Source organism: Jaculus jaculus, chromosome 1 (genome assembly GCF_020740685.1).
Source record: "Jaculus jaculus isolate mJacJac1 chromosome 1, mJacJac1.mat.Y.cur, whole genome shotgun sequence".
In the NCBI taxonomy this organism is placed as follows: Eukaryota; Metazoa; Chordata; class Mammalia; order Rodentia; family Dipodidae; genus Jaculus; species Jaculus jaculus.
The window spans coordinates 23,451,961-23,478,389 of record NC_059102.1 but is presented as its reverse complement, the minus strand read 5'-3'; the positions used below and the strand labels follow the sequence as shown (position 1 = coordinate 23,478,389).

The 26,429-nt window shown below is 38.4% G+C and overlaps 2 protein-coding genes across 4 annotated transcripts in view; one reads left to right on the top strand and one right to left on the bottom strand.

The window, feature by feature from the left end:
• Positions 1 to 641: 641 nt before the first annotated feature.
• Bbip1 (BBSome interacting protein 1) lies at positions 642 to 12,056 on the bottom strand. 2 transcript variants are annotated; one of them, XM_004659231.2, is made up of 4 exons: positions 11,623 to 12,056; positions 10,892 to 10,977; positions 2,182 to 2,256; positions 642 to 1,262 (listed from the first exon to the last, which is right to left on the bottom strand). In XM_004659231.2, the coding sequence occupies exons 3-4, from the start codon at positions 2,225 to 2,227 to the stop codon at positions 1,105 to 1,107; spliced, it is 204 nt and encodes a 67-aa protein (XP_004659288.1). In that variant the 5' UTR covers positions 2,228 to 2,256; positions 10,892 to 10,977; positions 11,623 to 12,056; the 3' UTR covers positions 642 to 1,104. The 2 variants fall into 2 exon arrangements, with proteins under 2 accessions (XP_004659288.1, XP_044996218.1); XM_045140283.1 differs by lacking the exon at positions 11,623 to 12,056 and adding an exon at positions 11,115 to 11,384.
• The window catches only part of Shoc2 (SHOC2 leucine rich repeat scaffold protein), an 89,840-nt gene continuing 74,943 nt past the window's right edge, over positions 11,533 to 26,429 (top strand). Inside the window, exon 1 of one of the 2 annotated variants that reach the window (XM_045140228.1) lies at positions 11,533 to 11,745. The gene's annotated coding sequence lies outside the window, so the exon portion shown is untranslated. Of the gene's footprint in view, positions 11,746 to 12,322; positions 12,405 to 26,429 lie in introns of those variants that run through there. The other variant, XM_045140233.1, reaches the window with a different exon arrangement.

Genomic DNA, 26,429 nt, shown 5'->3' with positions numbered 1-26,429 from the left:
CTTTATTGACCTCAACTAGAGTTCAGTGAAGCTTTTCTAATATACAATAGTTTTATTAAATTCTTAAATTGTTAACAAATAATGGTTAATGTTTTAAAAATTCTCCAAAGACTTAAAGCTTACCATTTACCCAAACGTTTGAGAAAACACAATATACCAATAAATGACTATTACATTAAAAAAAGGTCACATTTCTACCTCTTAGCAGAGCCTAATTTATTGATCAGGCTTCAGAGTCATGGTAATTTAAAGTGTCTAGTGCTTGAAGCAAACCAAGAATTACATTCCTAATTTACAAAGGTAACTATAAGGAATATGTGTATTGTAATTCTAGGTACAGGTACTTTTAGAATTAAAACTCCATAATGTTCACATTTACAAAAGCCCATGCTACTTAGGCTTATATAGGTAACTATAATAAACATTTTCAGGTTTTTATGTAGTACTTGGATGATAAGGACAGTTATGTAATTCTTCTCTTCTTAAAGTTAGTGTACTTAAAAGTATATTACATCGGGAAGCAGAGGTAGGAGGATTGCCATGAGTTCGAGGCCTCCGTGAGAATACATAGTGGATTCCAGGACAGCGTGAGCTAGAGTGAGACCCTACTTTGAAAAAACAAAAGTTGGTGACAGACTATGTGAAGGTTTGTTAAAAGTTAAAGTTTATTCAAAAAATGAGCTTATCATTCCTGGTGTCATTACTGGTCAGCTAGATAACATTAAACATATCACGGTACATAGTTAAAACATTTGTTTTTAATTAGTGCAGAATACTTTATGCCAAGTCTGGAATGTATTTTCAAATTAGATTTTGTATACATGTATAGATACAATGTTTAAAAGAGTATTTGGTTTATGGCAACAGGAAACAGTACTAGGAATCATGAATGTTTTACAATGGTTAAGATCATTTTATAAAAAGAATACCATAAAACTTGATTCAAAGTTCTTTCACTACAAGCCATTGTTTAAATTCATAAATTTCACATCTTGGTTGTTTTAAAATTATATGAATATCCATTTTATTACCAAGTCTTTTTGCATACACAACACTTTCTAGTTTCTAACAGGTAAGGTAGGTGTTTCCTAAGGTGTCAGTGAATTATTTGCCATTTTCTTTTTCTGCCATTTCCTGTTGGCGAACTGTGTCTTGTGCTGCTTGCTGCATTTTCTCCAGTTTTTCCAGAGTCAAAGATTTTAAGGGTAAAAGTTTGGGTTTACACATCACCATTGTGGTTACATCTTCCACAGACAACTGCCCTAAGTTTAATGAGAAATAAAAAAATTAATTCAAGGAAGACTGAGTTGTTTGGTAGCTTGGATTTACAGATAGAATGAATGTCTAAAAACTTATCCATTGTAATGAAAAATTTCTGTTGCTAGATAAGCAGTTACTCTATAAGCAGCATTTCTCAGTATGTCTTAAAGACAAGATCTGAACTTTTTAAAAAAAAAATGTGTATCGAGTATGCATGCAAGTCAGGCACTGTCAGGTGTTCCCAGTTACTGTACTTTTTTTTTTTTGAGGGATTTTTGTTAAAAGGGGTTTCACACAACCTCGAGCTAGCTTACCAACTACTAGCTAGCTAGAAAGCAAGCATTAGGGAATCCTATCTGTGCTTCTTCAGTGCTGGTTTTGCAGGACCGTATCCGACCTGGCTTTTACTTGGGTGCTAGGTATCTGAACTGGGGTCCTCATGCCTGAATAGCCAGCACTTTACGCACCCAATCCCAAGACTTAAAACTTCAAACTCTTTAAGGTGCCATAAACAACATTTTGTACCAAAAGCTAAATTGGAAGAATATGTAATGTACAAAAATACCACAAGGAATAACAGTACAAATACTCAAAGTGCTGAACTCTTAAATGTGAGCTTTTCTTACTTGATTTAGGTTATTTTCCTTCACTTTTGGATCTTAGGATGAACTCCATTATTTTCGTGGAAAATTTCACATTGTACATGTAAAAGGATTTCTAGTTTAAAAAAACAGAGCTTTTTTTGTTATCCTTTCAGAAAAGTGAGATTTCCCTTTATAGCTTACTCATGGAAAAAAAGCATATAGTAAAAATACAAGCATAACACAATAGTTGCAGGTATTTATTAATTTCTGCTAAGTGATAACAACTGTTACTTTATAGGTCTCAAATCTGTGGCCTAAATATGTGTGTTACCCCTACCTTGTTTTGGAAGAACTTCCCGGAACATTGACCTCACTTCTGCCATATGTAGACTGTTGGATATAGCACTTTTTCCTTTGATGAGAAATCAAGTATTAATATTAAAACAATTCCTGAAGAATATTAGCAGAGACATCGTCATTATAGTGTTAAGAAGTAAAACCAAAATTCCTGTAGAAAGTGAACTACTTACTCTGCAGAATTTCCCCATTAGTTTCTGTGGTTCTTTGTACTGAAACAAGGTTGAGATACTATGTGTAAGTATCCAGTCAGTTTATGATAGTGATAATGGGGTGCTGACTTCTATATTTTCCCATTCAAGAGAAAAACTGGTAGGCTTTCAGTTTGTTAAAGAGAAAATGATTCATGCATATCAGCTGAGGAAAAGGAATTTATATGAGAGTCATCTCGGTTCACTGATAATGGTCTTTCTCCTAAAAGGGAAGACTTAAACATGACTGTCAACTGAAAGGGAGGGGTGAAGCAGGTAGGGAGGAAGAGGAGCTAGTAGGCAAATGCTTTCTAACATTCCCACCTTTCTCAGTAGCTAACAGTTCATTTCTACTTTTAATCCTTATAGATACATTTAACAAAAAGAAGCTTAAAGATCAGTTATTGTCTACAGATATCATCTGTAAGAAAGCACAGAAGGGTAAAATAACTCTTGAATAGAAATGAATGCTTCCAGTACTGTTCCTTATTGCTATGATGCTATATTCTAAAGAACCAGCATTTACTTTAACAGTCTGTTGTAAATTTCCAAGCATTATGTGCCATCTTTGGCCAAGGACATTTGCTCCAACGCTCAAGGTGTTCTGAAAAAGTTGTACAATGATCCTTTCCCAGACAGTCCAACCCACTAGTGATGTTTTACCACACTGATGTAACCTTACCATGTCTTTCACAACATCACCACAAAAGAAAGATTTATTATTTATAAAGTGATGCTGGCTTAGTGCTTGCCTTTTCTATTCCACCCACAGACAATTATAATCAAATGAAGCTGCTTCTGGTCTTACTCATTCTAGTTCCACTACTTTGACATTCCTAATAATTTATATCCAAGTTTCTTCCCTCTAGTGCAAATTACTCTGCAATATTTAGTTTCCTGAGAAACATCTAATCTTTCAGCACACTTGTCATGAAAACTTAAACCCCATACTGTTCTGTCAAAGAAAGATGAAGTAGGGAATGGCCCAGGAAAAAAAGCAGCTCATCATTAAATGAAATGTGAGGTAAAAAGACTGTGCAGTTTCTTTAGAATGCATACCTTGTATGACATTCATTGTTGTTATTTAGGCCTGACTGATACCTGACAGTCATAACCTTTTTATTTCCCTCCCAGGTTAGGTTGAAGGCTAGTTAACGATTAACTTTGAATATAGCTACCCAAACCCCCTAGCCTCTCCATGACAGCACAATGAAGACAGTATTCTCATATTTGGCACACATCTGACATATGCCACTAAAACAGAGGGGCATTACTAACCTTGTTAAGTACAAGACACAGCAACTCAGCATTTTTGTATGTATTAGAAAATGCTATGACACTAGGTGCAAAAAATACTTCGCTGTTTTAGACAATGAGCAACAATTAAGCTGCTGTCCTTTGTTTTCTTTTAGTCTATACCTTTACATATCCACAAACTGTCCAGAGGAAAACAATGAAACCTGGTGCTTACTTCTCTGATTGACTAAGCTATTGTTAGTTGAAAGGGTGTGGGGCCAAATGACTAGTACAGTGTGCTGGATCTGGTTTGGGTAAGATCAGTGTCCTTACTTGTCTAGGTGGTTTCAGCTTTAGTAGTGCTGATTCTTCCTAGGCCCCTTAGGCACTGACAGGAGAGAAACAGGAAGGGAAGGGCTAAAATAAGCAAGGTAGTGGTTGGATGGCTAGGCTACACTATTTTGATAATTAGCTGCTCTGAGAGCCTACAACAGGAAGGAAGATTTACTTCCTTCTCCCACAACAGCATGTTACTAGTTGAACCCAAGTGTTTTGTATGGTATAGCATACTCAAGTTGTAGCTGCTTCTAAGCATACTTTCTCAGCAGTTAGGAGACACACACACAAACAGGAACAGATGGATAGAAGGAGATGCAAGAGCTGCTGCTGACACTCATGTATCATACAAGTGCTGTGATCATTCAATAAATGAGTGCCTATCATGTGCCAGATAGTGTTCATCAGTGAGCGGCACACACACAAAACAAGACCTTTGCTTCAGGAGCTTACAGCCTAGAGTAGAGAGAAAAGAAAATACAAGAAGGTAGGATGTGCTACAGAAAAAACAGTTTTAAGGTCTAGGAATGCTGGAGGAGGGGAATCCAATTGCAATAGGAAAACCATGATCCCATTAGGGTGACACTTGAAAGACTTTTGTGGCACAAGTATGTGTTATGTCTTGAAATTGGCAACTGAAGACACCTTGAAGCATCCATCACAAAATTCCACATGAAGTAGAAACATGCTTTTCTGGAATAGGGAAGACGGCTCAGTGGTTAAGAGCACTTGCTATCAAAGCCTGCAGCAGAGGTCTGATTCACTAGTACAATGTAAACCCCGATGTACAAAGTGGCACATGCACCTGGAGTTTGTTGGCAGTGGTGTGCCCATACTCTCTTCTCTGCTTGCAAATGAATAATTTATAATGCTTTTCTTGGCTAAGTTTTAGAAAGGTGTTTATGAAAGGGGAGATGGGAAATGAGATTAACCATGCCGGTTTATCCACAGCCCCATTTTTATGGAGAATTCTAACAGCAGCAGACAACATGGAAGTTAGTAGTCTGTGAGTTTATTACTCTCAACCTTGCTTGCTTCCATTCTCCTTTTATTATCATTACTCATCTTGAAGGACATATGAACCCTGACACAAATACTACTGATCTACACAATCAACACCATATTATTCTTGGAAATGTTACGGATTTTTTTGAGACAATTTTATTGTTACTAAAATTTGAGAAGCCCTGGGAAGGAAAAAAGTTAACAGTTTTTTCAATAGCAGTACGAGTAATTCAAAGCCCAGGGTTCATTATGATGGAAGACAGGGAGAAATACTACAAAAGTTACTATTAACTAAATTATACCTAAATTGATTTAGAAGGATATAAAGGTAACTATTGAAATGTCAAAGACAAAAATGACTCAAACAGACTTAAATATTTAGGAGGACAATTAAAATGCTCTTTAAGTAGTCTAGTGCAGGTGAAAGATTTTAATCTTAGCAATAAGCTGGACTGTATAATCGTGAAGTCAAGAAAAGCTAAAGGAGATGACAAGGACAAGTGAGATTACACATTGCACCCAAACACACACAAAATGTGTTTGGAACTCACTATGTAGTACGTGTTGACTTTGAACACATGGCAGCCCTCCTATCTCAGTCTCCTGAGTGCTGGGATTAAAGACCACCAAACCCAGCTACCACTTTTGTGAATATTAATGGAGATGTTTGCGAAACTTTTAAGAAATTTCTGAAGCTTGGCATGGTGGCTCACACCTATAATCCCAGCACTCTGGAGGCTGAGGTATTCTAACAATGAGTTAGTTTAAGGCCAGCCTGGGCTATAGTGAGACCTCATACAAAAAAAAAAAAAAAAAAATCCCTCAAAACAAAAAGCAAGCAAAAAACATGAAAGACTTGATAGTTGGAAGGAAGTATGGGTAAAAAATGGAATATTATGTAAGTTGAGAGGGTAGAGATAGCTCCTGCCAGCAAACAATGCTATACCAGGCAACAGTTCATAAAACAAAAGCAATTATCAATAATAGAACTTTTGAAAATATGAACACAAATATATGATTTTGTTATGAAAAAGTTTGCTCATGTCATCTGTTGGACTTGAATGTTGTAGACCTGCACAGCTATACCTACTGAACTACCCAGGCTGCTAAATACAGAATAATTTAAATATTCAGGTATGAACCTTAGCTTTGTAACAGCAATGTTTTAACAGACTTTCTCTATAACTTGTATATAATGTTTATTACTCCAAAAGGAGATTTTAGAATTAAAGTGCTCTGGGCACTATCAAAAAACTGAATTATTCATGTACCCATCCTCCCACTATAACGCCCAATATTTATGTACACATTACATTTTTTTTTAAAGAGAGAGTGGGTAAGAGAGAATTGGCATGCCAAGGCCTCCAGCCAACTCCAGCAATTGAACTCCAGACACGTGTGCCACCTTGTACATGTTTGACCTTGTGCTTGTGTCACCTTGTGTGTCTGGCATATGTGGGATCTGGAGAATTGAACATGAGTCCTTAGGCTTTGCAAGTAAGTGCCTTAACCACTAAGCTACCTCTCCAGCTCATATGTCGTTCAATTTAATGAACTAAGACCAAGTCTAAAGTTACTTGTCCAACATGATTAGCTGGTAAATACAGAAACAGAATTTGCACTAGCCCAGATTTGCTTATCTGCCTTACTCCAACACCAGGTCCTGTTTTCAGTTTTTTCTGTACCTGGATGAATGGCTTGGAGGCTCCAAGTAGATTTACTGTGGAGCTCCACCCAAGAAACAAAAGCTTTTAAGATGTTAAATGATAGAGTAGACCACACTGAGTAGAAACTAATGAAGGTTGAAGTAATGTACTATTCAAAATCCACAGGATTGAACATTAAAAAAATTATTTTATTTGAGAGAGAAAGAATAAATAAATGAACATGGGTCTGTCAGGGCCTCCTGTCACTGTAAAGGAACTCCAGGTGCCTGCACCATTTTGCACATCTGGCATTATGAAGGCACTGGGGAATCAAACCCCGGCCATCAAGCTTTACAAGCAAGGCCTTTATCCACTGAGTCATCTCTCTCTAGCCCAGGACTGAACAATTTTAAAGCCACTAATGACCTTCACACAGGAGGCTAAAAATACAATGTGTCAAACAGTAAGCCTTGGGCACACAGCACACAAACTCAGAAACCATTCTTTTTTTTCTTTCTTTAGTTTGGAAACAACCAGACTAATGTATGTGTCTAGCCAGAATGTGAATGTTCTTTTTCTTGCTTCTTAGTTGTTACTTTGTGTTCCAGTTGTCATGTCTGACACCAACCTGGAAAGTTTTAAAGGAGGAAAGCCTGTTTTTGCCTATGGAATTTTGTTCACATCAGTTTTGGGGGGCGGGGGGTGCCACTGCTGCTGCTATGGAGCAAACCCAGGGCCTTGTGTATGCTAATTAACTGCTCCTACCATTGAGCCCCAAGTATTATTTTCAAAGAATATGCCACTGGAACTTTGACATTGCTTTTTTTTGACATTCTAGACTTATTAAATTAGCTCCTTATGAAATTCAGTAGATGCTGTCTAGGACTGAGTTATACCTCCAGTCCCATAGAGAATTTTCACTGCAAATATGAAAAAAGAGATTTTCAGTTTTCAGTAAACAAAGTAGTAATGCTTACTCTCTTCAAGCAATTGCACATGCCAGCAGGGTACTTTGTGTGGACTAACAACCTCTATCTGGAGATGCTATGCCCATGAAATGTTATATAGTTGGAGACCGTAGTAGTTTTTACTCTGCTATCTGGCACCAGCTAGTAGAAAAAGGTTGCAACATGCTCAATTCACTAATTAATTCAGAGTCATGTGAATAAAATGTGTGGTGTCTACTGTTTGAAATGTGCCTAGGCCTCCCTCATAACAGGAATTGTTCTTGGTGGATTTGGATGATGCCACTGGCTCCAGTATACTACAATAGCAGGTTCATAGAAAGGTTCATAGAAAGTGGCATGTACTACTTATGCTGTTTTCTAGTAACTTCTCTTATTTTAAAATTCATTTTTAGTTTTGGACAGTGGTCTTAAAAATACCATGGGCTAGGAGAGATGGCTTGGTGGTTAAGTGCACTTCCTGTGGAAGCATGAGGGCCTGAGACTACCTGTGTTCAAATCTTCAGATCCCATGTAAAACAGCTGGGACATGGCCACCATAGGCTCTGGAATGGATAAAAGAGACAGGCTTCAAACAAGACCAGGTGGAAGAGTGTTAGAGTGGCACACCTGAAGTTCCACTCTAGTCACCACAGGCCAGTGACCCCTGGTGCAGGTAAGCATATGGGGCACCACAAGGCCACATATACCACACACACACAGATGCGCATATATACATGCACAGGCAAAAAAAAAAAAAAAAAAAAGCTAACAATTTACCTTTAGGAAAATTATTTGCTTAGTAACTGCGCTGTGTGGTTAGCTAGTTCAACATTATGCGAAGAGATTTGTTATTTTATAGTTTTTCAAAGATATCTCCTCAGATATCTACACCAAAATGCCTAGTACTATTATTAAAAATCTAAGTTTTTTCTGAATTCTCCAGAAGTCAGAATCAAATTGGACTGCCTTAGGAATTAATAAGCACCATATTCTAGCCATATTATATGTGCTATAAGACAAGCTAAGGTACTTTGTGTACATATGTTTTAGTTAATTCTTTTTAACAGACTGACATGCTCTTCAGATTCCATTCATTAGATATTAGACATAACAAGTAAACTTTGAAAAGATAGTAAGTGAATGGTCATATGCCTGAAACCCAGGTCTGATTCTAAAACCTTAATCTGAGCTGGTATATTATTTTGTCTTCTTGAATTCAGAGTCAACTCAAAATTGTCCCATGAGCAAATTTACAGCTACCCAAGAAAGTACCTATGAAGTACATTATTTAACTTTCAGTAATGACTATAAACATTCCACATCTACCTAACAGAGATTTTACTCTCTTAAATTTTTTTTTTCCTTTTCATCTTATCTTTGAACATGAAAAATAAGTCTAGGGTAAGAGCACAAGAGCTAGGCAGTCTTGGGAGTTTTCCTTTGGTGATTATAAATTCCACAAACAGTGGAATCCACAGGGGAGAGAATGTTCCTAATGAACTAAGTGCTAAGCATAATCTTGATTTTGCAATTTTTAATAGGCTGTGCTTGATGCTACCAAAAAGCCATCACAAAAACATCAGGACCAATTAGAACTTGCAAAAGAATTTCAGGGAGAAATAACATTGGCTAAATTGGATTGTGGCCAGATGGACAATAGTTGTCTTGGTATGTGCTTTGATAACATCAAGATTCATCTGTATTTGAATTGCAGAGCCCACACATCTTTCAACAACACTTTGCAGTGTGCCAAGAGTTGAAACTCTACTGTGCTGACATCAGTACACTACTACAGATTTCACTGCATCAGCTATAAGTTCAGGCAAAGTTGCAGTGCTTTATTAAAGGTAAGTGAGTATATTGCCAGCTCAAGGCACAAACATATACTCTACAGACACAGGAGGATTAAATGCCAAACTCTGGGCTCATGGTATAGATTTAAGTAGCAACTTATAGTAAGGATACAAGTAGTTACACTTGAGAAAGTTCATCACAATTAGAAAAGTGTCAAATGTTAATCAAGCCTCTTGCAAAAACACTCCTAGTTTAACTTCCTCAAAGTTTAATGTCACAGAGGAGAAAAGGAATGGAGATAGTTGTAGATTAAGGTTCAAGAGTAATGTCTGTGTACAATACATAAATTTTGATCACATTCTGATTTGGGGGTTAAGAGAAATAAAAATGATATTCTTGGGCTAGAGAGATAGCTCAATAGGTGCATGTAGATCTGAATCAGATGGTCAGAACCACCATAAATAAAGCCAGGTGGTGTGGTAACCTATTGTAATCCCAGTGCTGGGGAGACAGAGACAGGTGAACCCCTGAAGCCTGCTTGGTGAGTTCCAGGCCAAGGAAAGCCCCTTATCTCTTGCAGGCATATATGTGTACTTGTGCACACACACAGAATCGTTTTCTTTGCTGTAATAACAATTCTATGTTTTCAGTAGAACTACTTCAAAATTCATAAGGGGTTCTGCCCAACAATAGTACCTACAATCTCTTTCCACATAGCAATCAAATAATGCATGAGAAGGAATGACTGATACACACACACACACACACACACACACACACACACACACACACAATATATATATATTTGGTAAATACATATATATCATATATACCAAAATATTAACTGTTGTATATAGGTGAAAGATACAGGAATTTTAATTGTATTCTTTTAACTTATTTTTTTTAAGACAGGATTTGACTATATAGCCAAGGTTAGCTCTAAACTTGTGACCCTCCTGCTTTAGCCACCTGGTTGCATGTTCCACCATATCCAGCTCTTTCAGCTTTTTAATGTCTGCACATTTTCACAATATAACATTGGGCTGGCACAGGATGGCATTGCGTAGTAGACCTCAGAGGGGAAATGTAGGAGGCAGAATAGTAGCGACTATGTTGAATTTCTGATAAATTGAAGATACATGAAACTTGGCTAAAAATGTCTTGGACATCCAGTGAACTTGACAGGCAGATGAAGCTGATACAATCCATTTCTACTTAAGCATAAAAATAGTAATGAAGCTAATCATAAGCAGCAGATACATAATAGGGACTGCCATGAAATATGTAAGTGCTAGGAAGGCTCAGAGGAAATTACTTCGCATTGGGGAGAATCTGGAGCTACCTCTGTGTCTCCAAGGATAACAGAATCATGATACAAAATCTCGAAAGGTTACTGTTAATACACTAAACAATAATTACTTTCAGAAGAAACAAGAGTAGTTCATTTAGCCTGGAGCATGAGTACTAAGCAAGTAAAATTTAGGTAATTTGCACACTCATTGATTGGTTACCTATATATGTATTTCTAAGTTTACCTGAAAATTCTTTTTCTTGCAGCGTTTAGAATCCAATTTGGGATTATCAGGATGACTGAGATCTTGACTCAAACCTACAGAAGGAACTGTAAGAGATAATGTCATAGTCTTGTACAGTTCTGTCAAACATTGAAATAATATTTTAAAGGATATGGTCTTAAAACGATTCACAAGCATTAAATTATTTAGTAAACTGTACACACGCAGGATTAACACAACATACCCTTAATCCAGAACTTCAGAAAGGAAAGAACAACAAACAGAAATTTGAAGACAGGAGGTGGGGAACTAAGCTGTAGAGGTCTCGCCCTGGCAGGGAAGGCCTCATCTCTCTCTCCTTTATACTTGGGTGGACACTGCCTTCCCCGAGTTCCTGAAATCTCCAATATTGAAAGGCCACGGAGTGAAAACACAGTAAATAGGAACTAGTGGGGGCGTGGTCGGGAGCGCCAAGTGGCCTTCGCTGGGGCTCCGCCCCGGGGCCAGCGCTCACACCCGCTAGGGCATTTCCCGCCGGGCAGGCTCAGGCGAGGCCAGGGCGGCCCGCGGGGAACCACAGATGGGCGGAGGACGGAGGGAGGAAAGGAGGCGGGCCGCCCCGGCAGCCGGAAAGAAGTCCTTCTTCCAGCGGAAACCGCCAGAGCTCCCGCTTGTCTTTCTCAGTGCCCTCCCCTCCACCTGGTCCATCCAGTCCCGTTCTGTCCCCCAGATGGACGCCGAGGGACACTCACCTCTCTGGGCAACTTGGGTGCAGAGAGCACCCTGGGGGCGCCGACCGCGGGGACGATTCCCACTTCCTAGCTATCACTTCCGGGGAGAGGGCGTTTCGAAGCCCTCCACTTTAGTTCTCGTAGGTGAGTAATCAGCCGTCCAGGTACCGTAATCACTACGAAACCAAGCGTGCAGCTCCTGACTGCGAATGAACTCGTAAATACTGGGTGTTTGGTCACCGACGGCTTATCCTCCAGGCCTACTCACGGGTGCATCCCTTCGCAGACGACTCCGCCGTCGCCCAGGGAAACGAAGAGGCTGGGCGAAGGAAGAATACGTCACCCTGGAGACAGGAAGCTAGCAAACAATTCTTGCCATTGTCAACTATGGCTGCCCAAGCGTCAACTGTAACTTCCGACAGGGAGTTGTTTCTCTACCCTCCGGGAGGCTTACTCGGTGACCGAGCTAGCCAGCGGCGCCCAGTGGGCGGGAGACCGTGCCAAGCAGCGGAGGAAAGGAAAAGGGCGGAGAGAGGGAAGCTGGGGCCAGTGTTTCACGCTGATTGGACAACTTTCTTGGCTCTGGCTCCGCCCTCCCATCTTTCTTAGCGAATGACGGCCCCGCGCAGGAGGGGCGGGGCGGGGACATCGGAGCGAGAGTGTGTGGAGGGGCGGGGCGAGTGGGGGCGGGGCGGGGCGAGTGGGGGAGGGGCGGGCGGGGGGCGGCGGTAGGGTAGCGTCGCTGCTGAGGAGGAGGAGGAGGAAGGAGGCGAGCAAGGATGGCGGAGTCCGGGCTCCTGACGGTAAAACTGGGGTGGACCAGGCGGAGGGTGCCAGTGGGTCGCTTCTTCCTGCCTGTCTTTCTCTCCGTCGGGCTGGCTGTCGATAGGGGGAGGCCCCGCGCGCCCTGACAGGCGCGAGCCGGCGCGGCTGGGGCGAGGCCTGAGGGGCCGGGGCCCTAGGAGGCACCGCCGCCGCTTTCCGGGGTGCCGTCGCCGGGACTGCTGGCTCCTTGGAACCGGCCCCATGCCTGGAGCCAGTGGCCGGGCGCGGAGAACCGCCGGCTCACTCTGACAGCGCCGGGCCGGGCCGGGCCTGCTGCGGAGAGGGAGGCCGGGACAGCACCCGGGCCGGGGCCAGGGCGAGCCGCGCGAGGGCGCGGGCCCGGGGCGCCGGGCGGACGGGCTACCTCCCGTCGGTTCCCTGGGCCCCCGGGCCAGGGCCGGGGCTGCGGGGCGGCCGGGGTCGGGTAAATGGTTGACCGGGGCCGGGGCGCAGCTCTGGCCGTGTGGGGTGGGGTCTTCTCCTCCCCCAAAGTCCACCGCGCTCTCAGTCTCCTCCCCAAAGACCCCTCGGCGGAGAGCGGCGAAGCGGCGCTGGGTGTGTGGCTGGGCGAAGCGAGCGGCAGCCTCCCAGAGCGTCTGGTTAAACGTGCCTGGTGGCAATCTCTCCCATAGCTTTTAGGGATAGAGGAAAAGTAGTTTAACTCCCCGCCCCTTCCCCCCGCTCACAGCGCCAGAGGGTTCAGGACAAAACGATCCCCCCCCCGCCCCTTCGTATCCATTGTTTTGTACCATCCCCTCCCCCATGCCTAGGTAGAAGAATAATGACTCCAAAGCATTATTAATTTGCCTTTCTCTATTCTTTCCTCTCTCCGCTTTCTCCTCTCCTCCTCCTCTTTCTCTCAACCGAGGGTTTGTGTCAATTGTAGAAGTAGGGGTTTACAAACAGGTGGACTGAATGCCGATTATGGGTTTGGGAAGATGCTTTTTGGGTGTGTTTTTAATACCACCCTTACACTTGGAGATTTTCTTTTTTGTCTATTGATTTGTATCAATATGAGGGTGAGCAGACTAAAAAGAGGAAGCACTGTTTTGCAACCTAACCCCAAAAATATTTTAGAACTCTCTGGGGATGCTGAAGCAAAATGAGGTTACAGATGTGGACTTAATGGTATTTGTCTCCAGCTTTAGTCTCCGTGTAATCTACATTCTTCATAGACGTCAGGAGGTCTCATATCTATCTACTCAGAAGGATTGATGGATCACAAAACTTTCTTGTTGTTTAAGAACCAGGATACCTTTGGGTAACCAAACGTTTTTGTCTTTAAATCAACACTGACAAATAGTTTTCTTTTAAAGTCCTAAATTTACTGGTGTACTAATTTCCAACGTCACTCCTCCATGACAGCAGGGTCCTTATAATTGCTTGTTACTATGTATTTGAAGAAACTTAGCTTTTATTTCCAATTTGTAACATTTGGCAAGCTTATAAGCTTTGGTACTTTTCTGTGTGGCAGTGATAATTTTTAAAAACAAGGTCCCTAAATGAGTATTCTGTACCGAATATGATAAGCCTTTTATACTCATTTGGACGTAAAGTATATACTGTAAAATAATTATGAACATGCATTTGAAAATTAGACTACAAAAAGTATTTTTTTTTGTCTAAGGTTTGTTCACTTTCTAATGACTAATGTCTAACGTTTGTTCACTTTTTAATGACTAAAATGTACCATAAAGATGACATAAAAATCACATTCTTGAAGTCTCAGTTTGAGCTTATGGACACAGCCTTTTCCCTGAGGGCACTTAAATTTTTCCAAAGTGCTTGTTCAGTTTTTGAAGAAAAAAGTATATTTTTCTCATTTGGCGTTTGTTTTCAGATCTCTGGTTATTTTTTTGTCTTTTTTGGTCTAAGAGTGAGTGGCTTTGAGAGCTAGATTAATAGTTTGCACCTGAATTAGTTTTGAGTTTGTGTTTAAACTGTCATATTTGGGAAGTTGATCAGATCCTTTATTTTGGTAATTGTAGCAAGTAAAGATCACATATCAATATGTGAAGAACGAACCAATTAGGAACACCAAACCTATAAATAAATTCTTATACTTGTAGAAATCATGCTTTTAAAATGTTGTTGCGTTAGGCTGAGGATGTAGCTCAGTGGTAGAGTGCCAACTAGGTTTGATTCCCCAGCACCAAAAAATACATAAAAATAAATAAATTATATTTTCTCTGCCTTGGTTGCAGAGTGCACATAAATTGGATTTATTGCCTTGGCTTACCCATATGGATTATGAATAAAATAGGAATGTGTTTGCTGTGCCATTTATGTATCTTTCGTTTCTGAAAAAGGCATACAATTTATGGTTACAACAATACAACAACAACAACAAAAAACCCGAGCAATAAAAAAAGCAAGCAAATAAGTTAAATCAGATTCTTCCATGGGTTCTGAGGTTTATAGTTTGACCTCAGTGCAAGAGTTCTATAATTTGTTTGTACAAGTCTTAAGATATGGAATTTAGATGTAAATACTTTCTATTTCTAATATGAAAATGGATTCTTTATTTGAGATGAATTGGTTAGGCTGTGGCTATAATTTAGCAGTAGAATGATACAGTACTTTTATTTGATTCTTGAAATGTCTCCAAATACTAGGTTGGTAGATAATTTTGTGTATTGCTAGACTTACCATATTTCATGCATTTATATTGCATAGTAGACAGTTTATAATTCAAGGATAATAAACAGCTATCTGTTATCTTGGTATCTCTTATTTTAATTGCTTAGTCTTCTGAACTTTGTTTCATATACATGCCACACTAATGTCAAAGTTATGTCCAATAGATCTTTTTAAGAATTATTTTCTCTGTTAATACAGTTAAATTTTTATATTTACTTACATTTTTTGTTTTGTCTTTGTTTTTTTGAGGTAGGGTGTCACTGTAGCCCAGGCTGACCTGGAATTCACTGTGTAATCTGTGGCCTTGAACTCACGATGATCCACCTACCTCTGCCTTCCAAGTTCTGGGATCAAAGGCATGTGCCACTATGCCCGGCTCTGTCCATACTTTTTAGATTTGAAATTCCTTAGCTACAAGTGACTTATTCTGTGCTTGAATTTGGCATATTATAGAGTATTCTGAAATGTGCTTGTTAATTAGTGCAGGTTGAAAGAAACATGCAGAAATCTCAGACTTTTTAAAAAATTATTTTGAGGTAAAATAGTTTTTATTCAAGTATTCTTTTCTGGTTCCCAACTTTTAGCAACACATCTTTAATTTAGCAAAGCAAGGTTCAAACACATAGAAAAAATATTATAATTACGAAGAGTTCTTAAGCTTTTAGAGATGCTGGTAGCATATGTGCTTCTTGAGAAGTGTGCAGTTCTCATTATCAAGACTTGAAAGAACTAAATTGACTTTACACCATATATCTCATTCCAATTTTTCTGAGTATCAGAGCTGATGACAGAAAGTAATGCATTCTGTAAAAGGTTAGGATTCTTTCCTCTAAAAGAATGAACATGCTTTTTGTAGCTGAACTATAGGAAATCTTAAAAAAGGGGGTATACTAGACCTCTATGTGAAGAATGTCTGACTTTATAAATTATTTTTGTAGTTTTGTCTTTATGTCAGTATGAAAACTTCTCATGTTTTAAAAGTAGGTGGTTTATCCTCCGTTACTCTTTATAAGTTGTACCATTTCCATTAGAAAATTTTGTAGCTGATAAATCTCTCCCCCTCCTTGTTTTTTCTCTTCTTCCCCTCTTTCCCCCTCCTCCTTTTTCTTTCCCCTCTCCCTCTTCTTCTGTCTCTCCTTTTCTCCCCTTTTTGAGACAAGAGTCTCAGGCTGGTCTCAGACTGTACAGTCCCAGACTGGCCTACAACTTAGTCCTCCTGCCACAGCCTCTTGATTGCTGGGCTTTGTTGGCATGCATTTCCACACCAATTTTTCTCATATGCTGGAAGTAATTTGGAAATGTCTTATTGTGACAGATCATTTCTAGTACTAGGGTTAGTTTTATCAGCAGTGAGATTTGGGCTTTTTGTGTTTTCAATCTTCGTGTTGTATAGTACTTACGCTTTCAAGTTTTAGTCTTGCAAAGTCTGACTTTTCTGTTCTGTATTTCTTACTGTTGGGATTTTTTTTGTGTGTTTGTTCTTCTAGGTAGGGTCTCATTTTGGCCAAGGCTGACATGTATTTCACTATGTAGTTTCCGAGTGGCCTTGAAATCCTAGCGATCCTCCTTCCTCTCTGCCTCCCGAGTGCTTAGAGGGTTGAAGGCTTGCACTACCACGACCAGCTTCTTACTGTATTTTTTATATTTACTAATGTCATACTGTTTCTATTGAGTGTCACATATGTGACTCTGGCTCTTTGAAAGCAGAGAAAAATATATCATGTTTTCTGCTTTCAAGTTTTGGTTTGTTGTGTGGACAAGTCAGTAGTTTATGACTTTAATGTGACAAGCACTGCAATAGTTAGCAAATGCTGAGTTAAGACTCAAACTGACAGTGCTTACTGTGTTAAGGCTATCACTAACTGGAATAACAAGTGTGATAGATGTAGGGTTAGAAAAAAACAAGCTTAGATAATTAAGGTCCATCTTTAACATTATGAGGAGTAACTGGATTCTAATAACAATATTTTATTTCCTACAGTAGAATGTCATTAAAACTTATGTTTTAGTGGTTATTTCTTATGTGCCTAGTTTAATATGGGCTGTGAGCTATGTACTCATATTAATGTTGAGGGGCTGTTCTAAATTACTACTTAAAGTTTTTTGTTTTTTTTTTTGAGGTAGGGTCTCACTCTAACCCAGGCTGACCTGGAATTCACTATGGAGTCTCACCACGCCTGGCTACTTAAAGTTTTTACCTATGTGAACTTTAATATTTTAATTACAAAGAGAACATGCTAGCCTAATTTGTGATAATTCCCAGGCAACTTGGATATTGATAATACATTTCAAATTTTTATTTAAATATCCTTTTCTGCAGCACATTATGAGTCACATTAATTTCCCTAGATCTCATGATGAATTTTTATCATGTAAGCATTTAAAATTCTTTTGAGAATAACAAAAACTTACATGTGTATTTAACTTGACAGTGATCATTCTCCAGGTAACTCAGACTGTATGGTCAACAACTAGTTCTAGTAGAAAGCTTTATATGCTCTTATTGTCTGACTTTATGTGGAAGTTTTTGTTATTGTTGAAATAGGGTCTCCCTGAGTAATCTGGACTGGCCTTGAACTGGTCTTCCTGCCTCTCAACCACTGGGATTATAGGCCTTGTGCTACCACACCCAACAATTAAGTAATTTCTCATATAGGTTTACTTACTGTATTTTCAAGGATGTAGTGAGGCTTATTATTCAAGTTTGAGATGTTTCTCTTTTTGTAATTTTTTTAAAAACAATCTAGATTCTTTAAGATCTTCACATTTTAGTAATTACCTTGAATTGTAAAACATTCCATTTAATTTCAAACTTAAATTCAGAGGAAACTAAGACTTTCTGGTATTAAACAGTTTAGGTACCATGTATTCTTTTCTGGCTAAATTCACATCACTCCTCAGGCCTGGGTTCTAGATGACATTTGGAAGACTTTTCATGACTAGAAGATCATGTTTCAAGGGTATTTAGCATCTGTATTTTCATTTATACCAGGCATCCTTTTTATAGTGACTTGCTTAATGCTTTTTTTTTTTTTCTAAAATGCGTGCTTCACGTTGAGCACTGAGCATACCCGTCTTTACTAGTTCTTCACTGTAAAATGTCTAGACCTTGTAGCTTCTTAGTAGAAATTAGTTTTAAATTACTAGTGTAGAGCTTCAAACAAACTAAATAGGCTACTAAAAAGGAAAAGAGATAGGATCACAGTTTTGTTCTTCAACATACATTTCTTGTACTTGGATCCCCTTAGGCCTTAATTTAGGCCTGCTATACTATCATATGATATGTAATTTTTAAAAACATTGGTAAGCCAATGTTAAAAGGACTGTAATTACTCCTAGAAGCCATAAAGAGTTGCAAATAAGAGCAGAGGGAGAATACTTAAAAAGCAGTTGAAACAGCACTGGGAGGCTGAGGATTGCTGTGAGTTCGAGGCCAGCCTTGAGACTAGGTAGTGAATTTCAGATCAGCCTGGGCCCTATCTGGAAAAACAACAACAACAAAAACCCGAAGAAAAGCAGTTGAAAACTGGGTGTGGTGACTTTCTGCCTAAGGTTGAGGCTGGATGGTGGACTTCCAGGCCACCCTGTGCTATAGAGATCCTGTGTCAGAAAACAAGCCAAAAAAAAAGTTGCAAGACATTTTTTTAAAAGATAGTATTTTACATCAGCTTAATTCACAAATGTAAAAATCTTTCAAAATGCTGTTTGTTTTATAAATAGTTTAGTGGTTACCTAGGTAAAGAAGATTTTCATCCAAAATGATGCAATTGAAAGCTTTTAGGGTGAAAGGTTTTGTTATTAATCAGGTGAAACATAGGTGTTAGTATTTATTGGACAAAATAAACTGAAACAGTAATTACCTGAAAGTCTAAGAATATTGCCTTAAATTTCTGGAGGTACGGTTTTATACTTTAACCACTTGTTTCTTTGTTAGCTTTGTAAGATGTAAAATTTTGTAACATGTTTTTCTTGATCAGTGTTGAATGAAAATCCAATCTGTTAAAGTGATGTGAAAAAATGACATAAGTGTTGTTGCTACTTTCATTGTGTTACAGAGAGTCAGCTTTATTTCTCTTGGCATCTTAGTCACCTGGATTGGGAAAATAAGTTGAGGTTACAGTTACTTTTTTACCAGAATTCTTTGGTCAGGAAGAGATAGGACAACCTGAAGGAGACTATATTAAATTCAGAAGCTTTAACTTATGTGTATACAGGATAGAGAATTGAACATTACTGTTAATGGCTTTAGTTCTGGTTAAATGTGTTGCATTTTTAACTGAATATTGAGATCTCTTAAATTCAGTGGCTGTATAAAGATAGGTAGAAAAAAATAGTTATTTTGTTGCTAAAACAAATACTGGTTTATTTTCCACATGTTAATCATAGATCTAAATTCATAGAAGTGGGATGCTTATATACTAGGCAGCTTAAAATAGTAAGGCTTTATGATTTAATCTTGAAGACATTTATTTCTGTGCTTTGGAAGCAGCGATTTGAAATTCTTAATACTACAAATGTGGCCTCATTTCAGAACACCCACTAAGCAACTGTGGGAACTCAGCATACTAAATGGCTAGTAGTGCTGCAATATTTTTATGTTCCCCACCTCCTGTTATATAACAGCTTATAGTAGTACATACAGGATATGAGACAAGAACAAAGTATATTGAAGCCAAAAGAGTATGTGAGACTATCATGCTTTGTTTTGGACACTAAGTCCTAATGGTTAACTGTGGTGATCAGTGAAAGTCTGTTATGAATTGGGGGGCAAGTGTCTTAGGGTCCAAACAAAAAACAACAAAAAAAATTATCCTATTTTTTTTTTTTACTAAAAGTTTGTTAACTGATGTAAGTGCCATGATGCGTGTGTATATTTTGAGCATTTCATTTGTGCCTAGTGTTACACAGCCTGTACACTGTAGCATTGTCACATTGTGAGAACTGAATTTGGTTAGAAACTATTATAAATGAAATCTACGGCTTGGGAAGTGGGAAAGGCACTTGCCATGTAAGGACTTAAGTTTGGACACAGTAGCACATATCTGTAATTCAGGTGCTCTTCCAGTAAAGTGGGAGACATAGACAGGAGAATCCCTGGTAGCATGCAGGGCATCTTGTTGGGTATATGCAGCAGCAAACAACAAAGAGGATTGACACCCAAGGCTATTCTCTGACCTCCGCATACTTACCATGGTATGTGTACACCTCCATCAATCACATGCACATTGTATAAACCCAAAGAATAATATCTACTAGTTAATTTTTGTTACTTAGTTGTAAAGGGATTTGTTAAAAATACTTTCATCAGCTTTTAAATTAAAAAGGGACCAAATTGAGCCTGCATTAAATGTTTCAGTTTCTGTGATTAAAAAAGGACTGACCTAACAAATTTGCTTTAAAAGTCATTTTTAAAACTCTTCTTGGATGAGCCCTGTGAATATGATCTACTGTATGACCAGTTATTTGCAAACAAAACTAAAAACCATCTGGCCTTTTCTCAACTGGAGGTCAGTTATACTTGACATTATATATAGATAGCCTATATAGCTAGCTATATGTCATAATCATATGAGAATGATTATATGGCAAGGTTGAATAGTTGGGGTAGTCTATGAATTAAATTAACATGTAACAAGTTAACAGGAGAAAAACCATAATTCATTACATATTTACACACGAGTCTCCCAAAGTATGAGACTCAAGGATCAAATGATGAAGATATTATAATACCCTGAGCATAGAAAAGAATATGGGCTTTGGACTTCTGAAGGTGCTAGAGTGATGGGCTGAATTTCATGACATAAAGGCTATCTTGATATGTAGATAAAGTCAGATAATAAAAGTTATATCAGAAAAGGCTTAGGGTTATAGGTAAGACCCTGGGATAAATTGCTACCACTGCAAGAAAACAAAAAAATAAAAATAAAAAACAAAAACAACAACAAAAATACCCAGAGCATCCCTCTTCCTGATACTGATAGAAAAGAGGACAGGTTTTCTTTCAGTGTCTCTGTGGTATACAGTGGTCTCATGCCCCCTGCAATAACTGGCATTTTAATTTTTTGCCAGTATGCATTGGAAATTAAAGTATATAATGGAAATACTTAGGTTGTGTATAATCTGTAGGCCTTTGGTAAGAAAGACCATTTAAGCAGTGCTCATAAGTGAATTTTCTTTCTTTCCTTTATTATTATTTTTTTCCTGTTTGGTTTTTTTTGAGGCAGGGTCTCACTCTGGCCCAGGCAGACCTGGAATTCACTATGTAGTTTTAGGGTGACCTTGAACTCACAGATCTTCCTACTTATGCCTCCCAAGTGCTGGGATTAAAGGCATGCACCACCACGCCTGGCTCTAGTAAATTTTTTTTAGTAATGTTTTATGAGGTATAAAAGCTTTTCAGATAATGTTTGATGATATTTGATATTGAGACTTTGTTGCAGACTGTTATAATTTGTACACATGGCAAAGTGATGTACAAGAGAGCTATGATCCCAATTAGGACTTAGGTTACTGGTTGGATAAACAGGAATTTTCAGCTCTTTGCTGTAAACTTGTAAATATAAAGTAATGAATCTTTTCAAAACAATTCCCATTTACTTGCTACAATATGAAATCAATCAGTCTTATCACCATATCTGCCAAACTATTTGATCTTACTCTTTAGCAAGGAGTGGGGAAAAATGAACTTAAAGGTACTGTTACGTGAATTCTTGATATAATTCTTACTTATTTTAGAGAGCAAGAAAGAGGCAGAGATAGAAAGAGGACATAGTTCTTTAAAAAAATATTTTATTTATTGATATTTGACAGAGGGGTTAGAAAGAGAAAATGAATGAATGGATGTGCTAGGGCCTCTAGCCACTGTAAACGAACTCCAGACACATGTGCTACCTTGTACATTTGGCTTTATGTGAGTACCGGGGACTAGAACCTGTCTTGAGGCTTTGCAGACAAGTGCTTTAACCACTGACATTAATTAATATGAGCACATATTTTGATGTGTGGGGTGTGCTTGTCAAAGAGAGAGGCCAACTATGGTTGTTGCTTTCCACTTTGAGGCAGGATCTCTGTTCATAACTGCTCTTGCCAGCTTGCTGGCCTGACTTTTCAATTTTGTCTCTGCCTCCCATGTTCCTGTAGGCATGCTAGGATTACAGAAATACCATCAGCATTTATGTGGGTGCTAGGGATCCAAACTCCCTTACTGCAAGCACCTTTTCCAATGAGCTGTGCAGCACCCACCTACCAGAGAAGTTTATTTTCCATGCACAGAAATTTCTCCAGGCCTCAGGTTAACTTAGCTATGTAACCATGCATTTTTCTGTAAACAGTAGTGTCCACTTTAATATTATTGGGTGTTTTCTTGTTTGGAACAATCTTTTGGCCTACTTTTGAAGATTCCATTTTAAACTCATAAACAGCTTTAAGTTATTTAGAGGTAATAGTTTATTTTTGTCCTTGAAGTTATTTAAAAGAATAATGAACCTTGCAGATCCTTATAAACAACAGCAAAAAGTACAACTGAAATCTTGCTATTCTTAGGTATAAAACATATGATAGAGAGTTGATTTTAAGTAGGATACTGGAAAACCCTCTGTGTGAAACAAGGCTTTGGTTTTGCTTATTCAATTATATTCCACAAGTATTTATTGAACACCTAAATTGTGTATTAAATAAACTCATAATATCTTGTGTTATTAAGCACTTTGTAAAGAAATTGCTTCTATATCTCAGGAACTAACTGTCTAGTATGGTAGGTAAAACTTAAATGGCGATATGTACCTGTGGTACACATCTATAATTCCAACACTCTGGAGGCTGAAGCAGAGGGTTTATGAGTTTGAGACCTGTCTCAAAAGTCCATCATCCCATGTCACCCTAAAGTTGATGAAGATCATCCTTTTACTATATAAAACAGTCATAAGGTTTGCTTGAACTCTTGGGGTATAAGTGAAAATAATAGACTGTTCCCTTTGTTTTTCTTTTACCTTTAAAATGCAAGAGCTACCTAACCTGGCAAGTATAATGCAGGTGTGTTAAGTATTCTGATAGAGGGAATTTTTAAGTGGGAGCACAGAGGAGAGGGTATGTAGAAAAGACTCTTCAATAATTAGAAATAAATGGGAGTTTGCTCAGTAGAGAACTGTAAAACTGTGTTTCATCCGGTAGAAAAAAATAGCTTTTGCTTATGCAAAGTACTGGTTACAAAAAGTGGTAGGCCTTGCTATGGTGTGTGAAAAAAGTTCATGTGATCATAGTGCAGAATGGAAAATATTAGGGTTGTGGCAAAAGTTAAGCAGGAGACAGATCCTGAAAGACTTGGAAAGGACTGCTAAGAATTTTTTAGGTTTTATCTCGAGGGCTATCTCCAAGAGTTTTAATTTGAACTGTAAGAACACAGGTTTGAGTGTTTGAAAGGTCACTCTATTTACAGTGTAATGATTGTGTTAAATACAGAATGGAGGTGGATATGGTGAGACAAGTTAGAAAGCTATTGTAGGAAAGAATTCTGAGTACCTTGTTGTGAGGCAGGAACAAGATGGGGAGTAGATGAGGTGAGATGTGGATATTCACTGTACCCTGTTTTGGATACTGGCAGTGACATTGAGGAGAGGTTTACGAAGTCAGGAGACATTTTGGGAGAAGAATTAGTAGGATTTGGTAATGGTTAGGATCTGAAAATTGAGAGATTGAAGGAATAAGCACAACTGCAGAATTTCTGGCCACCTCTCACCTTTTTTGCTTGCTTTCTGCTTAGATGTTATCTCTGTTTTAAAGAAGTCTTTCCTGATTCCTCTGAGTACCAAGTCTGGGTTAAATGTCTTCTATGTGTGTCAACCAATCACTGTTCTCTTGTGTTACTTGGCCTGTATTTACAAGTAAGGACTTGGCCTTATTGATATTGCACATGTAGCACCTTGCACAGTGACACAGTATCTATTAAGTAAATGCTAACAATGAAAGTACACCTGTTAAAATTTTAACATTTGTAACTGGAGAAAATTGGTTTTCTAAACTGCTAATCTTCAGATTCTGTTTTGCAACTTAAAAGTGAATTGGGCTGCAGAGATGGTTCAGCAGTTAAGATGTTTTCCTGCAACATCTAATGATGTGGGTTTGATTTCTCCAGTGCCCCCATAAAGCCAGATGCACAATGTAGCACATGCATCTGGAGTTCATTTGCAGCAGCTGCAGGGCCTGGTGTGCTCATTCTCCCTGTTTGTCTCCTCTCTCTCTCTCTGATTGTGAATAAGTAAATAAATAAAAAAAATTAGGCCTGGAGAGGTGGCTTAGTGGTTAAGTGCTTGCCTGTGAAGCTTAAGGACCCCAGTTTGAGGCTCTATTCTCCAGGACCCATGTTAGCCAGATGCACAAGGCGGTGCACGCGTCCGGAGTTTCTTTGTAGTGGCTGGATGCCCTGGTATGCCCATTCTGTCTGTCTGTCTGTCTTCTCTCTCTCCCTCTCTGTCTCTTTCTGTCTGTTGCTCTCACATAAATAAAAATCAACACAAAAATCTAAAAAAAATTTTTAAAGTATTTTTTCATGACTTTTGAATTCCACTTACAAAAATAATATGTATTGCAACTCTGACCTGAAGTACTATTTAAATTAAGTTCTTTAGAAGCTCTTAGAGGTTAATTTAAGAGAAATTTATTATATTGTATTATACATTCAGTCTTCTTAAGTTTTAATTTGCTTTCTCCACTGTCTGTTTAAATATCAACATAACCAGTCATTGTTAGACTTTTTTTTTTGCTTAATACTTAGAAAGTGATGACCATTGTGTTTATTTAAGAAATGTTCATACAGAGACAAAAGTAAAAAGTAACTTTTCAATATATGTATGTGTTTGTGTGTGTGTTTTATCATGTGTGTGGTATATGCATGTGTATGTGTCCATGACTCTTGAGCCCATTCTTATTCCGACAGTCTTTCTGATCCTGGACTTGCTCTTTTCCCCCTGGAATCTGCAGATTCTTGGGTCTTTGCTCTCCTACAAGACTGGGGTTACTGGTGTTTGTGGCCATGTCCAGCTTTTATGTGGATCCTGGGGAATCACAATCCAGTAGTCTCTCAGGCTTCTTCAGACCCTCATGCTTGCATAGGAAGTGCTCTTAACCTCTGAGCTATCTTTTAAGCCCAAGATTCCTAAAATTTGATGGGTATTTTTTTCTAGACTTAAAGTTCATTTATATTTGTGAATGATTACGTTAAAAGAAAAACCCAACTAAGAAAGAAGCATTACAACATTACAACATGTATATAAGAAGATATTTAGGTCTGAATCCTGATAAATGGTATATAAGTCAATAACCCAATTGAAGTGGAACCCTAAGCTTCAGTTCTGACATGATACCAGTCAGATAACCTAAACTGGTTAGCACAATAGGGGAAATATATGAGATAGTTGACTCAACTTTCATACTGTATGTATGAGCTATTCCTGATATCTGCTCAGTAGTTTTAAGGGATGACACTAAGAGTATATTGATATGTAGTTGGGTTATTCTTATTTTTAGCCATTTGTATGCACATTGTAGTAAGCACCCAGTTTTATGTGTCTTAGTAGTGTTTTCTGTGATAAGTTCTTTTTGTAGTTTTATACAGTGACACATTAAATATATGAAATTTCATAGTTTGTGGAAACTGAGTATCTGAGAGTGTGCTACTTATATGACCTTTGAAGTAAAATATATTTTAGACATGGTGATCAGAACAAGCTAGACACATGCCACTGTGTGGTTATCCTAGATTACTCAAGGGCTTTAAAGATAATTTGGTTTTTGTCTAGTCAATATGTAGCTGGTACAAAATACAAGAGATAGAAATGGAAAAAATAATTGTCCCACTCTCAACTTCTGCTTAGTTTTTCTTCCTGGGAAACCAGTTTTATGTACTTTTTCTATACATAGCTTATAAATAAATGTATATTTTACTCATATGTACATATATATTTCATAAATGGTAGCATACTTTTCCGTAGCTCAGTTTTCTCACTTAACTGTGATATTATCTAACATACAGTGCTTAACAAGCACTAGTGTTGATTATTATTCTTCATCTCCATTCTGAGAAGCAGTGTTATGCCCTCATTGCAGAGGTAGACTCTGGGGCACAGAAATTAGCATGCTTGCAGGTGTGGAGCTGGGAGGTGAATCCAGCAGACTGGTTAAAGGTCTCACTGCTAGCTTATTTGCCATGCAGTACCTTGTCCTTCTCTGCAGGGTTTACATTCAAAACTGTCCCCTAACCCTGTGGATTCCTGAAACCACGGGAAGGCTGAAAAACAAGTATAATATTTATTTACTATCCATATAAAGATATGATAAAGTTTAACTTATAAAGTGGGCACAGAAAGAGA

Bases quoted from the DNA above. Each gene is read 5' to 3' on its own strand.
- Bbip1 (XM_004659231.2), bottom strand. From the start codon at position 2,227: ATGGCAGAAGTGAGGTCAATGTTCCGGGAAGTTCTTCCAAAACAAG. The intron at 1,263-2,181 runs GTAGGGGTAACA...CATTAAACTTAG, and splicing joins GGAAGTTCTTCCAAAACAAG to GGCAGTTGTCTGTGGAAGAT.